General features: G+C 36.9%; 1 protein-coding gene across 4 annotated transcripts in view; it reads left to right on the top strand.

The window, feature by feature from the left end:
- The window catches only part of PIGF (phosphatidylinositol glycan anchor biosynthesis class F), a 106,073-nt gene that overhangs the window by 84,646 nt on the left and 4,738 nt on the right, over positions 1 to 16,689 (top strand). For all 4 annotated transcript variants that reach the window (XM_060606767.3, XM_060606752.3, XM_060606758.3 and 1 more), the window contains exon 5: positions 6,575 to 6,683. In XM_060606767.3, the coding sequence (XP_060462750.1) occupies positions 6,575 to 6,683 (109 nt within the window). The remainder of the gene's footprint in view (positions 1 to 6,574; positions 6,684 to 16,689) is intronic.

A 16,689-nucleotide genomic window follows, 5' to 3' on the forward strand; every position in this document is an offset into this window, starting at 1 on the left:
AATTCCCTATTGAAGATTATATCAAATTTTCAGGATTATAAATAATGTTATTATGAACACCTTGTACTATATAACTACATATGTGTATAACAGTTCCTGTAGACTAGATTCCTGGAGTAGAATTCTTACGTCAAAAGAAGTTGACAGACACTGCCAAACTAAAGTTCTAATTGGAAGAATATGTATATACCTACCAATAGAATGCTAGTTTCCCTGCATCCCAATCAGGACTTTTTACTTTTTTATCAGTTTATGAGGGCTGTTGCCTACTGGGCTTTGCCAAGGGGGCTGACTGTTACCATCATTGCGTCGTCTGATTTCTAATGAGATACATAAGCCCTGGCCAGAAATTTTTGAAAGTTGGATCTATTGAACCATTTATTAAATTTGAGCTGAATATTATTGATTAAATTACAGGGATAGCATATCCCTTACCCTGCCTCCCTTCTTTTCTTCTGCCTCACGTTATAGAAAACTGAGTAGAAGATAACATCCAGCACTCAGAATTCAGCTTCAAGACAGGAAAAATTGTAGTTAAGATGAGAAGACCGCTTCCTAGATAATTCACTCATGGTATCTGAGCAAATATGTAGTGTGGGCAGCCTGCCCTTGTGAAGTGTGAGCAAGATGAAAAGAAATGGCATGGCAACTCTAAAAACACGTTATAGAATAAGAAGAAGAAAAAGGCACGTGAAAGACAAAAGAATCCAGCCTGGAAGAAAGTACTACTCAAGGAACAAAAACAAACTACCCAGTTTATCATAGAAAAATATTATTAAGGGCATAAATTCAATAAAATAAGAGCTCAAAGATAAGATGATGGGAAAAAAATGAGGTGGAGAAGGAGATTACGGAATTAATTAAATAAAATGAGAATCCAAACCACACCATTACATGTCATATTAGAAACATAGACAAGTTAGAAAATCACGTTCTAGCATGGAGGAAAGGTTTGAGCTAATCAAAACAAATGAGGGGTAGGGAAGAGTAAAGCAGTTAGAAAAGAAATGATAAATGCAGAGAACAAAGGAGATGAACTTAAGACTAGCTAGTAGTGTCCCTAAAATAACAAAACAAATTAATTCAAAATATGACAGAAGACAGTTTCCCCAAATGGAGGAATCATTCAGTTTGTACATTAAGGGGACTCACTACATTAGAAAAATAGTTGAAAATTAGGGTTACAGAACAATATATAAACACTATAAAAATAATATGAGCATTAGAGGTTATGTAGTGGGGGAGGGAAGATGGAGAAAATATAACTGTAGCCCCCCAACTACTCCGGCTGTCCCCACATCCTGAGCCTGTTTGATAAAACCTCTGGAGGGAATAAGGATTAAGTGAAATTCTATGTATTGAATAATGATTCCTCATCTTTTGCCTCGTCCTTTTCACTTGCTTGGTCCAAAACACTGACAGCCAGGCTTATGCAATCTAGGCAGAGTACGGAAATATTTCTTTCAGTGAAAACTGGTATAAAAGAAGAACCTACAGATACTGACATTTGGGGGTTCTCTAAAAGCCAAGGTCCCTAATCAGTCCCTGGGACAGTGAAGCCCGCTTGTACGCAGTGGACATCTAGTCATCTGTTTAGTGTTCACTTTTTTGTTGTTTTTTAAAACATACATTTATTGAGATGCAACTTCAGACCATAAAACCCACCCATTTAAAGTGTACAACTTAGTAGTTTTTAAGTATAGGCTCAGCTTTATAATCATCACCACAATCTAATTTTAGAACATCTTGCCACGCCAAGAAGAAACTCTGCCCATTAGCAGTCCCCCTCCTGCCCACCCTTGCATACCCCCTTCCCCCCTTCCCAGGCAACTGCTAAAATACTTCCAGTCTCTCTAGATTTGCCTATTCTGGACATTTAATATGGAGTGTTTTAAGTAGAATGAGAAATGAACAATCATTGGACATTTCAGGAACACCTCTAAAGTGAAAGGCAGAAATGAAAACAAAAGGAAACTCAGAAACAAAGGCGATATAAAGACCAGAAGATAACTTTAAAAATGTCCATTGTTTTCACATCTATAAAACACAGGAGGCAGTCAAAAGGAATATTCTGAGAACAGGAAAGCTCCTGGAAATTAAAAAATAAGAAAAAAAAAACCAACAGAAGTAGAGACAAAGTTAGAAAGATCCCTTAGCCAAACAGAAAAGGCAAAAACATGGGAAATGGGTTAAAAGGTTAAAAAAAAAATCAGAGGGTTAATTCCACATGGTAGTATTCCCAGCAAAAGAGTAAGAAAAACAGAAAATTCTTAAGGGATCTGGGTAGAAAAAGCAAGACTTTATAAGTCTTTAAAGAGAAAATGTCAAGAACCAAAAGACTTGTGACTGTAGATTAAGAAAGCCCATGAGTGGGGCGCCTAGGTGGCTCAGTCAGTTAAGCATCCTGCTTCCTCAGGTCATGATCTCACAGTTTGTGGGTTTGAATTCCAGGTCGGGCTCTGTGCTAACAGCTCAGAGCCTGGAGCCTGCTTCCAATTCTGTGTCTCCCTCTCTCTCTGCCCCTCCCCACTCACACTCTGTCTCTCAAAAATAAACATTAAAAAAATTGTTTTAAAAAAAGGCTCATTGGTTTCCAGCATTATGGCTGAAAAGACACCCACTCCAAGGCACAGGCTTGTGAAATTTTAGATAACCACCAGGAAAAAGATGATTCTGAAGGCTACCAGAGAGGGCAGTGTGTGTTGTAGGGGGGTTGGGGAAGTGGGGGCACATGTTACCTAGAGAGGACTGGGAGCCAGAATGTCTGAACTTTTCAGGTGGGAAACAGAAAATAATGGAGCAATGTCTTCAGACTTCTAAGGCAAAATGATTTCCAACAACTACAATAAAGTCATTTTCAGACTTTAAACGATCTTTAAAATCTATTTTACCCTTTCTCAGGAATCTACTGAAGGAGGTGCTTTAAAAAAAAAAAAAAAGGAAAATAGGAGAAAGTCTTGGAATTTGGGAAGCAGGAGACCTAAAAGCATTGAGAGAGGCAAAGGGAATTCATAGGATGATGGTGTAGGGAGCTTACAGGACAGTGGCTGTGCCTCAGGCTTAGAGGGCAACCAGTCCCACTCGCAGCAGGTGAGGTGCCCTCCACAAGAGAAAGGGAGAACAAAGAACACAAACAAGAATTTAGAGGTGATGTTTAGTTTCTTTAGAATATTTGAGGATGATTTAGTGACAAGTACTTAAGCAAATAGAGATTGAAAAAGAGGCAGTTCTTAACATCCAAAGAAAATTTAAAATCTATAAGAAAGGAAATGTGACTGTGGTTTATTGTGTGGTTCAGCTATGACAAACATTTTCATAGTCATATTAATGTAGATGCTGTGCTGTGGATTCAGCCGGGAGGAGAGGATGTTACCATCAAGGAGGGGATGGTGAATCAGAGAGAATGAGCACATGGTGATGGGAGGCTTGTGGGAAGAGTGCTAAGTCCTCTTCTTCCATTGTAGAAAGCAGGGAGGAACTAAGTCTTGCAAACTCTATACATAGTGTACGTTCTTTACATTCGAGAAACACGAGTTCATAGTGTTTCTGCCTTGGGAGTGGATTTCAGGAGTAGGGAGGGATTGTTAGTAGGTGTGCTCATCTAATACGATGTGGGACCTTAAAGGTGCTTATACATACTATGGTTTTGATAAATGCAAAATTTTAATTTTACAAAGATAGGCTACACAGTTTTTCTATTTTTAAAACCAACTCCTGTTTCCTTTTTTTCCTATATTATATGCAAGATCATAAACTCCCTTGGGTGCCTCAAATAAAATGGAGGACAGCCTCTTGCATGTTTGCACTTTTTGTAACAAATATCAAATGGCCTCAGTGTGCTATAAAAGTGAAAAATGTGAAGACATGGATCTTGCCCCTCAAGCCCAAGGAACTTGGAGCTTAAAGGTTAGATAAGACATGTACATAACCCTTGTTGAGACATAGCTTTGATCATCTCTGCCTTGATTTAAAACCTTCAGTGGCTTCTTCAGTTTGACTTTTCAGGCTTTCCTAAAATCCTAACCCTAATTCTACCACAATGAGATACTGCTTCACACCCACTGAGATGACTGTAATCAAATAATAACAAGTATTAGAGGGGTGCTTGGGTGACGCAGCCAGTTAAGCGTCTGACTTCAGCTCAGGCTATGATCTCTCAGTTCACGAGTTCGAGCCCTGCATCAGGCTGTCTTGCTGTCAGCATGGAGCCCACTTTGGATCCCCTGCCTCCCTCTCTTTCTTTCCCTCCCCTGCTTGTGCTCTCTCTCTGTCTCTCTCTCAAAAATAAATAAACATTAAAAAAATTTAAAAGAACATTAGCAAAGATGGGGAGAAATTGGAACTCTCGTACACTGCGAGTGGCAATATAAGATGGCTCAGATGCTTTGGGAAACAGTCTGGCAGTTCCTTTACAAGATTAAACACCGTTATCATATGACCCAGGAATTCCATTTCTTCGTATATCCCAAAGAAAAATGAGAACACAAAACATGCACATGAATGTTTATAGTGGCATTATGCATAGTAGCCAAAAACTCAAAAAAACTCAGATGTCCAGCTGATGCATAGAGAGAATAAATGTGGTATATCCATACAGCAAAATGTTATTTGACAATAAAAAAGAAGTATTTTCAGGTGCTACAAAATGGATGGATCTTGAAAACATTACACTAAGTGAAAGAAGCCAATCACAAATTCCATTTATATGAAATGTTCAGAATAGGCAAATCCCTAGAGACAGAAAGTGGTTGCCTGGGGCTGGAGGAAAGGGGAATTGGGGAGTGAGTGCTAATGGGTAAAAGGGTGTCATTTTGGGATGATGGTTGCACAACTCTAAATGCACTAAAGACCATTGAATTGTGTGCTTTAAGTGAGTAAATTGTATGGCTGAGAAAGGGCTATCCGGGGCAGGTTTTCACTGTACTCAGTAAAGGTGCTATTTTTAAAAATCCTAACTCTAACCTACTTACCCAGGCTTATTTCCCATTCTTCCACTCAGCCTCAACCACTTTTACTTGAGTTCTTTCTGTCTGCAGTGCAGCTCTGTCTCCAGTTTGTCAAGCCCAGATGCCACTCATTCTCCCAATTCTGATGGAACTTCCTCTTCCATAAAATGGGAGAAGTAAATTCTTCCCAGCAGAAAGTAAACCTTACTCTCAACCTCTCCCAGACTTTATGTCTCTAGGCACATCACTTTATGTATTGCAACATAGAGGACTTATGTGTTAAGTGAAAGCTAGTCAACATTTGTCAGCCACAAATAGTCAAAAATTAACCCTAGAAAATCCTTTAAATTGCCTGAACAGTAGAGTTCCCTCTTTACGTTCAACTCCCCAGTTTTTTTTTCCTCCAGGATTGGGACAGATCTCTGTTTTATTGAATGCTAGCTGAAGAAATTGACTTGCATTTTTAGGTGTTATATAAAATAAAAAGAACAGTGAAGCCCAGCAAATAACACAGATTGGGACCTGTGGTGATTGGTTCCAACCTTCTTCCAGTCCTGATTTTCAGTACAGACAAGCTAAAGCTCTTATCTTGTGTAGGTGGACCAAGGGGGAGTAACGAGAGAGACAGGTGACAGAGGCATTGGCTTAGGAACTGACTTGTCATTTGGGGCTACTTTAACTCAGTGTATATTTTGTATGTAATGGCCCATTTCTAATGAAAGAAGTCCTCTAACAGAAGAAATGTTTTCCTTTTTTCCCACACCGGCTGGAAAAAACTGCTTTTCATAAACTTTATGTATAAGAACATTTCATTTTGAACAAGTGAATATTTGGACCCTACTTACTGCACTGTGGTGGGATTTTACTCTCCTGTAACCAGACTCATGCTCCACATGGCTAAGTGGTCACACTGTGAGAGGCTGAAACCCAGACCGATTCAGAATGGCAGAATTCTGTCTTTTCACCTTTATCCCCTAAGATACACACTTAATCAATAAGGATGGTAGGCGAAATCATTGGATATTTTGAAATCTGTTGTTCTTGTTCTCTACTCCTGCCCCATCAAATAAATAGTGTTGATTTGTTTACATGAAATGTGCAATCAGAAGAACTAGTTGAATAAGTGATGTTCCCTCCATGCAGTGGAATACTAGTATAGCTAGTATAATTAACAAGGGAAAACAAAACAGCAAAATTGGGTTTATAAATATGCATTTGAATTTTGATAAAGGATGTATACATAAATGCATACCGTTCCAAACAAAATTGTGTATATGTTTGTGCATGCATAAGATATTTCCAGAAGGATATGTACTACATTGGTGATAGCAGCTACTGCTAGGAAGGGACCCAGAGTTGATAAGGGTGGGAGGAAGTCAGCTTTCACTGCAAATTCTCTTCCATATTGTTTGACTTTCGCCATGTGCTGCACATATTACCTTTCCCACTGAAGAACATTTATATTCTCTTACCGATTACTTGTTAATAGTTCATGGTAAATATACGCCAATTCGAGATGATCGTTAAATGAACAGAGCATATATGTGTAGTGTCAGTTTGCACCACTGTTTGATTCTCTAGCAGCTAAGGTATATACCACCAATGATTTACGTATTTGTGTTTTACAGAGTTACATCCATTTGGGAGAACAGTCTTCAGATCACTACAATTTCTAGTTTTATAGGAACATGGCTTGGCGCCTTCCCTATTCCACTCGATTGGGAAAGACCATGGCAGGTTGGTTTCAGCTACTTAAAACAACAAAATAAATGTTTGTACAGTGATGGTAAAACTGAGGAAGCTAGCCAGTATGCCTGTATAAATGATGTTGTTCAGTTAAGTAGGGATGCCACTTCCCTGTCACTGTAATCTCGGATACCTCTTATTGGCCACAGGGCCCATTGGCATCCAGATCAGCCTGGTTCTGTCTTCCAGCACTATTTTTTTCTACATGTATAAGTGAATAAATAAGCTTAGTTTATGAATATTTATAGGAATTTTTTAAAAACAAGGTAGAGTTGCAGAAATTGCCTATTTTCAACTTAGATGTTCATTGCCTTTGTGCTCTTAGATTCATATTTTCTTAACTTGATTTATGGCCAAGTTGAATGTTAATTTTGAGAGATTTTTTAAAAGCATATAGCAAAGTACATTTTGAAGTAGGGGTACATGATATCGAGGGGAAACTCATAAACCTCAGGTTTTTGTTTCTGATCACGATAGGAAATAGCTAATAAGCTAGGTTAAAACACTATGAGTAAGTGTTCTTTTTATTCCCATTTTACAGATGAGGAAACATATAATATTTCGAAGTGCACCAAGCTAGTAATGAATATATCTTTGTCTTCGTTTTTAATGACTTCGTAGTATGCCATTATATAGTTATCCCTAAATTTATTTAGCAAATTCACTAGTGATCCTTTAGGTTATTGCCAGTATTTCACTATCATAGACAATGCTGTGATTAACACCTTGAATCCATATTTTCATGGATTTTCCAGTTATTTTCTCAAGATAATTTTTCCCAAATGGAACTGTAGTATTAAAAACCATACTTTCTTTTTTTCAACATGAAGAGAATTGTTTTCCTATTACAAAGACAGTACATATTTATTTAGAAAATTTAAAAAATAATAATTATAAAGGAGAAAGGAAAAATTATCAAATATCCAACCACCCAGAGGCAACCCTCATTTCATTTGTGTTTTGGTGATAATTTGTGCAGTTCTGTCTGTGTATAACTATAATGTATATGTCTTTTTTTTTTTTTTTTTAATGCCCTGTCCTTAGTCACTTTATTGCTAAATTAAAGAAAGACTTTTTAGACCTTACTGTCAGGGCTTCTCTGAGCATTAACTCACTGGAAACACACTCTTTCCCTGCTTGAAACTCTTATCTTGACTTTCTACAACAACAGTGTCCACAGCTTTTCTTTCTACTTCTCTAGTTTCTCCTTCTCAGCCTCCCTGAGAGCTTCTTCCAGACTACCTGTTCTTAAAACACCAGTATTCCCTTGATTTCTAACATCTTTTTTTCTCTCACTCTCCCTGCATAACATTATTCATTGGCCATGACTACAACTAAAATATGGCCAATGAATCCTGAATCTTTATCTCCTGCCTGTGGCCTCTGAACTTCAGACTCATAAATGCAACAGTGTGTTCCTCTTGAGGTTCCATAGCTACCTTGAACTCAATGTACTTAAAATTCAACTTTTTCTTTCTCCCCCGTGATGTAAGTAGCACTGTCATCCACCCATTTGCTCCAGTCATCAACCTGAGAGTCATCCCTGATACTGCCTTCCCTTCACAGCTCAGATTGAACAGGTCACTGGCCCTTTTGATTCTAGTGTTTTTTTTTTTTGTTTTTTTTTTTTTTTTTTACTTTTTTTTTTTAATGTTTATTTATTTGGAGAGAGAGACAGAGCGGGAGCGAGGGAGGGGCACAGAGAGAGGGAAACACAGAATCTGAAGCAGGCTCCAGGCTCTGAGCTGTCAGCACAGATCCTGACCCAGGGCTTGAACCCACAAACTGTGAGATTATGACCTGAGCTGAGGTTGGACGCTCAACTGACTGAGCCACCCAGGTGCCTTGTTGATTCTAGTTTTTTAACATCTCTTGGATCTGTCTTCTCTCCATTTACATTTAATTCTATAACTTGTACAGGCGTCTCTCATCTTGCTTTATGTCCTCCCTGCCAAACCATTCTTTACATAGCAAACTGCAGACCTGATCCTGTCATTTCTCCTGCTTAAAATCTTCCAGTGGCTTCCTCACTGCTTGCCTTGAATAAAGTCCAAGCCCTTTGGCATAGCTTATAAGGCCTCTATGCTCTTATCTCTGCTTAGATGTGTAGGGCTGTTATTCAGATCGCAGCTCTTCCATTTACTGTGTTATTGAACAGGTTCACTGTAACATGGAGGCAATAGTTGTGAGGACTAAATGAGATTATGTGTAAGAAACGTTAGCTGTTATCTTAATTCATAATTAATATCCTTATTTATTAAGTCTTTGGAAAATAGTACTATCATTTCCTTAGATAAATTCTTAAAGTGGAATTGCTGGGTATGCATTTTTTAAATCATTTTATTTTTTCCATCATGGTAAGTGTACTCTTTAATCCCCACCCCCTATTTTCCTCATTCCCCCCCCCCCCCACCTCCCCTCTGGTAACCCATCAGTTCTCTATAGTTAAGAGTCTCTTTCTTGGTTTGTCTCTCTTTTTCCTTTGCCCGTTTGTTTTGTTTCTTAAATTTCACATATCCATGAGATCACATGGTATTTGTCTTTCTTTGACTTATTTCACTTAGCATTATACTCTGTATATCCATCTGGGTCATTGCAAATGGCAAGATTTCATTCTTTTTTATGGCTGAATAATATAACAGTGTATATATGTGCCATATCTTCATCCATTCATCAATCAGTGCACACTGGGCTGCTTCCATAATTTGTCTGTTGTAAATAATGCTGCTATAAACATAGGGGTGCAAGTATCCCTTTGAATTATTGTTTTTATGTTTTTTGGATAAATACCCAGTAGTGTGATTCCTGGATCGTAGGGTAGTTCTGTTTTTAATTTTGGAGGGAATGTCTGTACTGTTTTCCACAGTGGCTGGACCAGTTTGTGTTCCCACCAATAATACACAAGTGTTCCTTTTTCTCTACATCCTTGCTGACACCTGTTATTTCTTGTGTCTTTGATTTTAGCCATTCTGATAGGTGTGAGGTGGTATCTCGTTGTAGTTTTGATTTGCATTTCCCTGATGATGAGTGGTGTATATATGTCATTTTTAATCTTTTTTTTTTCCTTCAGTAGTATGTTATGGAGCTCATTCCTTGTCAGTGAACATTTACATATATATATATATAATATTCCATTATTTGGGTGAAATCATATATCAGTTTCTTATGAATGAACATTTAGATTGTTTATAGTTTCACAATTACTGTTTTACTGTTACTAATTGTGGTGATTATTGTCATTTTTAAGCATACATCTTTGCATATTTGTCAATTTTCTCTAGTATAATTCCTAGATAATAGCTGAGTTAAATTTTTGATATGTATCTCACTTTCCAAGGAAGGGCTTTAAAGGGATTTGGATTATATGTCTTGCACTTAAATGCCTATTTTGAGTCCATTCTTTGTTTTCTAGTAGATGTCTCCTAGACAGACAAGTTGTTCTTTTATGTTTAGTAAGTCTGGTGGGTTTGCCCTTCCCTATTCTATTCATCTATTATGTGTTATAGACATCCCTGGAGGTTTGTGTCACTGATACCCTTTTCAAGGTTTTAGTACTGGTAAAGGTTTTTGTTTATATTTCCTTGGCCATCTCAGTGATCACTAGGAGATGGAGACTCATTTGTACTCAAGTTACCATCTATGGAACTTAATTTCATGCAACAGGGTCAGTGATTTCTAAATTGGAGCAGGACAATCAAAATCATTGAAAAGTATACATAGCAAGTTGTGTTTTAAACTGTAGTAGATTCATTACTTTCAGATACATGCTATTAAATCTAAATACAAATTATTGATATATAAAACACTATGGGCTATCAGCTTTAATGAGTTGGTAAGGTAAAGTGTGATTAACATGTCAGTTTGCATGTAGATGGAATATTTCAGAGTGTAAATGTTTGATATTTTACACCTGTCTAAATCATAAGTAGAAGTAGAAACTGATATGTGGGGAGTAGATGTGCCTTTGTAAAATCTGGGTTTAGGTTTGCATAGAAAATATATATGTTGATGATTTTCAATCTATTTATCTATTTTGGATTGTCCAGGCTTTTAGCTACCTACTCTCATTTTTCTACCTCAGTGCTTATTTACAATAAGAGGTAAGCTAGATCCAAATCGATAGTTTACTTTTTAAATTAATGTAAAGTTTCCGTTTGAATTATTGACTTTTAAAAAAGATTTTCCAGCTTGTTAATTTCTGTAAAAAGTGTTGGTCTTCATTAAGAATGTTTGATTCAACTGGAATATTACTAGTTCTTTTTTTTTTTTAATGTTTATTTATTTTTCAGAGAGAGAGAGAGAGAGAGAGAGAGGGAGAACTGGGAAGGGGCAGAGAGAGAGGAAGAGAGAGAGGATTCCAAGCAGGCTCTGAGCTGTCAACGCAGAGCCCGATGCAGGGCTTGAACTCACGAACCGGGAGATCATGACTTGAGCCAAAGTCAGACGTTCACCCAACTGAGCCACCCAGGCACCCCTATTACTGGGTCTTTAATTGTCTTTACTGTTGGGTTGTTTTCAGAGTGTTCCAGGTTAATGACCTACATATTCACTATAATCTTTTTAAAATTATGAAATCTACTGTTGGTGAAATGATAATGTATAATTAATCATCTTTATTCATATAATAATCACCTGCTCCTCTCTCTTTTAGCAGTTACTTGCTGACAAACTAGAGAAATGATGAGGCTTCATTTTTTTCTTTCACTTTTTAATTTCAGCAAACAAGTTGTTTTGTTCTGTTCTTCATAAGTAACTACATAGAGTAAGTACTCAGTGTGGCTCTTGATACTGACAGAATCTGCCAGAGTAACAAACCTGATAAAGAAATATGGCATTACCTCAAAATGGAGATTTTTTCTAGAGCAAAATTTCGTAAGAAGAGACTACTGTATATACTTAATATTATCTAAAGCATAACATATATAAAGAAGACATTTTAGTTCTCTGTTCCTTTTATTTGTATTCTAGTCAGAGGAACAAGAGTATCTTGTCAAGTGAGTATTTCTTCTTTAAAAACACACATACAAACAACCCCACAAGAAAACATTTACATGTATTAGTTCAATTTTCTATACTTTGAACTGAAATCTGACTTTGTATAAAGTTCCAGAGGCCAAACATAAGGTTATAATGATATGAGTTCTGTATTGAGCAATTTCAAGCATATTTATATTTCTAAAATCATTTCATCACCAAATGACTAAGAAGGTCTATTGAAAATATGTAATCTTGGGGCACCTGGGTGGCTCAGTCGGTTAAGCGTCCAACTTTTGGTTGAGTGTCCAACTTCTGCTCAGGTCATGGTCTCATGGTTCATGGGTTTGAGCCCTGCATTGGGCTGTGTGCTGACAGCTTGGAGCCTGGAGCCTTCTTTGGATTCTGTGTCTCCCTCTCTCTCTGCCCCTCTCCCACTGTGCTTTGTGTCTCTCTCTTTTTCTCTCTCTCTCTCTCTCTCTCAAAAATATTAAAAAATAATATTTTTTTAAAAATATGTAATCTCAGTGAAAAAAGTTTTTTTCATTTACTAGTATGAATTTTAAATAATGACAAGTGACAAAAGAGAGTAGACATCTTTAAAGTTGGAGGGGAGCCTTCTCTTGCAGGTGGCAGGAAGAGAATTTGATTAAAGAGAATATGGTATGGTGGCTACCCACAACCATGTTGGTCATTTTTACTGTTTTTAAAAAAAATATTTGCAAGATATCTTCTCTTCCCTGCTTTAATTACTTGCCTTTAAATATCAGCAAGAAAATAAACATTTAAATTGCCTGTAACCCAGGCAGCCCCCTTTACTCCCAGAGAATGCTCATGGTTTTATAGTTACTGACAAAATAAACATTCTGACTGTGGAAAACCTTTGTACATTATAATTATTTGCTGTAGCTAAATAGCTACGTAAGTTCCTACTGTGTACAAAGCATATATTCAATGTAAGTATAACAGGTAAATATTACACAAGACTGGATTTAACTGATAACAATAATTTAGATTCAGATTTAATATGCTCTAAATGTTTTATAGAATAGTTATGAGATTTTTATCTTGAAAATGTCTTAATTCTTTATCAAAAATGCCAGTGTTTCATGTTATTAAAAAAAAATGAATGTGAGGTTAAGAAATGTTGGTTATTCTGAGCAAAGGAAATTTGCCATAAAGTTTTTAAACCCACTTGTTTTATTAATAGGTAGATAATGTGATGATTAAGAGCTATTGCTAGGTTCAAATCCTGGCTCTGCCACTTGTGAGGATTAAATTATATAATCCTTCTAAAGTACTTAGTTCAGAACCTGACACATAGTTACTGCTTAATTAATGTTATAGGCATTTGTGACCTATAAAAGGACTAGTTTAATGACTGTATTTTTAGCATTACCATAAAATACAAATTCCATTATTTGGGTTTTCAAAGTATTGGAGAGCGCATTGATTGCCTCCTTGTGTTATTTGTACTGCCCAGGTTTAGGATCTAACCCTGATTCTCTTTATTGCTGGGGACTCAGAAACAGCTTTTGTCCACCCCTTCCCTCCCCTTCCTTTCCTTTCTCCCTTCCTCCCCTTCCTTCCCTTCTTCTACCATTCCTTCTCTCCTTCCTTCCTTCTTTTTTCCTCCCTCTTTCTTCCTTCCTCCCTCTTTCTTCCTTCCTCTCTTTCACTCTCTCTCCCCCTTTCTTTCTTTCTTTCCCTTCTTCCTTTCTAAAAGGCCATAGTTTAGATCTCCTTGGAAGAGCTTGAGTAGCTATTATATTGCATTTCTTTCCACAAAAGAATTTCATATAAATGCCATGACCACTGGTGGTGTATGTATTTTAAACCATAAAATTTAATACACTTGCAGGAGAGAATTTGAAGTTAATATTCAGAGCTTTTGTGCCTAGAGAACCTACAACTGCCTTTAAACTCCGCACTTGAGTGCTGCTATCTCTAAAATGGAATTGAACCAGATAATCACATCTCTTCTGAGTATACGTATTTCCTATAAAGTTAAAAAGCAAAACTGAGCATTTTTTAAAAACAATTTAAAATTGTTTAAAAATATTTGTACTTATTCCCATAATCTATATAAGGCATTGTTATATTTAAAAACACTTTTTTGTTTTCTCTAGTTTTAGGTTAAAAATTTTGTGAAAAATATATATTCATTTTCTAAAGTCACAGATGCTACAGATAATGCATAAATTGAAGCTAGGGATCATAAGGATTACTGGAAATACTGCTAGAGTGAGGGATAAAACTAAGATCATGGATTTAATTATTAAAGGGTGGCATGTTTTTAGGTTAATTGGTGTTTCTGTTATCAAAGGTATTATACAGTGTTGTAGGCAGACCAAAATAAAATACTAACATATGAATAGGATTTATGTTTCAAGCATGAGGAAAAAAAAAACCCTATATAATATTTAACTGACAGAAAGTGTTTTATATTTATTTTTTTTTTTTAATATGAAATTCATTGTCAAATTGGTTTCCATATAACACCCAGTGCTCATCCCAGCAGGGGCCCTCCTCAATGCAATGGTTTTTGTATTTAAAAGGTGGGTTCATTGTATGGTAATCATGCTGATAATACTCTGCTGGCAGGACTTCCACATGAGAAAGACTGGTGCTAGCCAGGTTAATTTATTTGCACAATCTTGGCAAGGAGCACTATAGGTTAGCATCACTTCAACAAAAAGTTGCAGGTTGGAGACTACACACCTCTCCACAAATAGCTCTTCTAAATGTGTGCTTGGTCATAGGAAAGTGGTAGGGTATGCCTGGATCGGTGCAGACTTAAACCATAGAAATGCATTCGGGTGAGTAGATTCATCTATAATGTATTTCTACATCAGACAAGAAATAGCATTTGCTTTAAGAACATCTGGAAAAACGCATCACTAACAATCAAATACACAGGAAAATACAAATGATCATTTAAAGCTAGTGGAAGTGTCATCAGGCTTTGAAAGATGAATTGTGTCATGCCAATGGACATTTGTGGTAAACTAAACATTAAACGGTAGCTTGTGGTAAATTTAGAACTAGCTCCCTGGGTTTTATCTTACTTTGTTATCTGGAGGAGCCAGTCATCCTAGTGATTGTGAGTTGTTCTGTTTCTAGGTTTTCTGATCTGTAGAAAGATCAGTTTCCCTAGGATATTTATGATATCCTATACCTTTCCAAAGATTACAGTTCTGTTGCAACACGTATTTTTAAGAATTTACTGTTAAAATTGAATATCCAAAATCAAATCATCTTAGTTTCAACTTAACTGCTTGGTTTATAGTAGGGGCTCAGTAGTTTTGAGTGAATGGAGTCATTCGAATGAGACTATTACAAATGACACGCACGTCTACCAGTGGTTGGTTTAAAATCAGTTTTTGTACTTATGCTTCTTAAAGTTTACAAAAACTGACAGCCAGGAGCAAAACGTCCCCTTCTATTTCTGAGATGAGGCTACATATGGTTAATATAATGCAGTGTGTTGTATGGCTTTTAGAGTTTTCCTGTAAGCTTTTACTCCCCAGACATTTCATGTGAAGATTGGCATGTATTAAAGAGGATTACCAAGGCAAGGGAATAGTTCCTATAGCACAGTATAACATTGCTCATGAACTATTTTATTTGTTCTAAACTGCCACTTCTAATTATTACCTAGCAGTGTCAGTTACCTAAGAAGTACTTAGTGACCATATAAGGTTTTTTTTAAATAAAGTTTATTTATTTTGAGAGAGAAATAGAATGCGCGCACGTGAGTGGGGGAGAGGCAGAGACAGAGGGAGAGAGAATCCTAAGCAGGCTCTGTGCTGTCAGTGCAGAGCCCAGCGTAGGGCTCTATCCCACAAACTGTGAGATCATGACCTGAGCCGAGATCAAGAGTCAGATGCTTAACCAACTGAGCCACCAGGTGTCCCAGTGATCATAGAAGTTTAATTTTTTCAAGTTAAAACATATAATATACAAAGTGATACCAATGCATGGTGCTTCACAGCTTTCATGACAGATTCTAAAATAGTACAATTGCCCCATGTTTTAAGTACAAGAGGTACTATTATCCCTGTTTTGCACATTGGGAAACTCAGGCTCCAATGGTAAGCGACCTGGCCAAGGCCACGCAGCTAGAAGTGGTTCCACAGCATAGCCCGTTCCTACCCCACTGACTGTGCTGCTTACTCCCCAGAAGAGCCAAAGAAAGCTCCTAAGCAAAATATTAAGGATTTTTTTTAAGTGGCCTAATGTTTTATACAGTTATTTTAAAACTTCTGTTGAATATCTGAAACTAATTTCAGAAAAAGATCCTCCTCTAATTTCAAATACCTGATCATCACTTTAGGACACCTGCGGTAGCTCATAAACTGCCATAGTCAGTGACTTACCCGACTAGCTGTCACGTGGTGGCATCAAAACCTGTGGACGCCATTTTGGTGACAGGAAAAGGGTGAAAATCTACTTGCACTTAATATGTATTAAAGGAACCTAAGTACTATTGTGCAGATTATAATAAAATATATTTAAGTTACTTACTCTCAAATCACATAACAAATGCCATCTACATTACTGAAATTGATCCTTAAAATGCTGAACCAAAATGTAGAGGGTCACTGTATTACTTTGGCTGACTAGAACAGTTAATAATACTTGTGAGGTTCGAGTACAGTGATTCTTCACCAGGAGTCCATAGGTGGGGGGTCTGTGAGCCCCTGATATTATATGACATATACATACAAAACCTGTGGATCATGTTTGGCAAGAAGGAAACATGAGTTCAGTTCGATGTAGTTTTTAAAAAATATTTTTAAAGTACTTAAAAAATTTTGGGAAGCATTTTTTTAATAGGATCAGCTTCAGAGATTGTGTATTTGGGGAAATGATGGTGTTCTAGATTATAATGGCAACTTAGATGTGCCTACTGGGAATATGAACTAAAAGATTATTAGCAATTTATAGCTCACATGTACTATGTGCCAGATACTGTTTTAGGCATGGTGCTAAGTACCACATAGTGCATTCTGTCGTTTAC

Source organism: Panthera onca, chromosome A3 (genome assembly GCF_046562875.1).
Source record: "Panthera onca isolate mPanOnc1 chromosome A3, mPanOnc1 haplotype 2, whole genome shotgun sequence".
NCBI lineage: Eukaryota > Metazoa > Chordata > Mammalia > Carnivora > Felidae > Panthera > Panthera onca.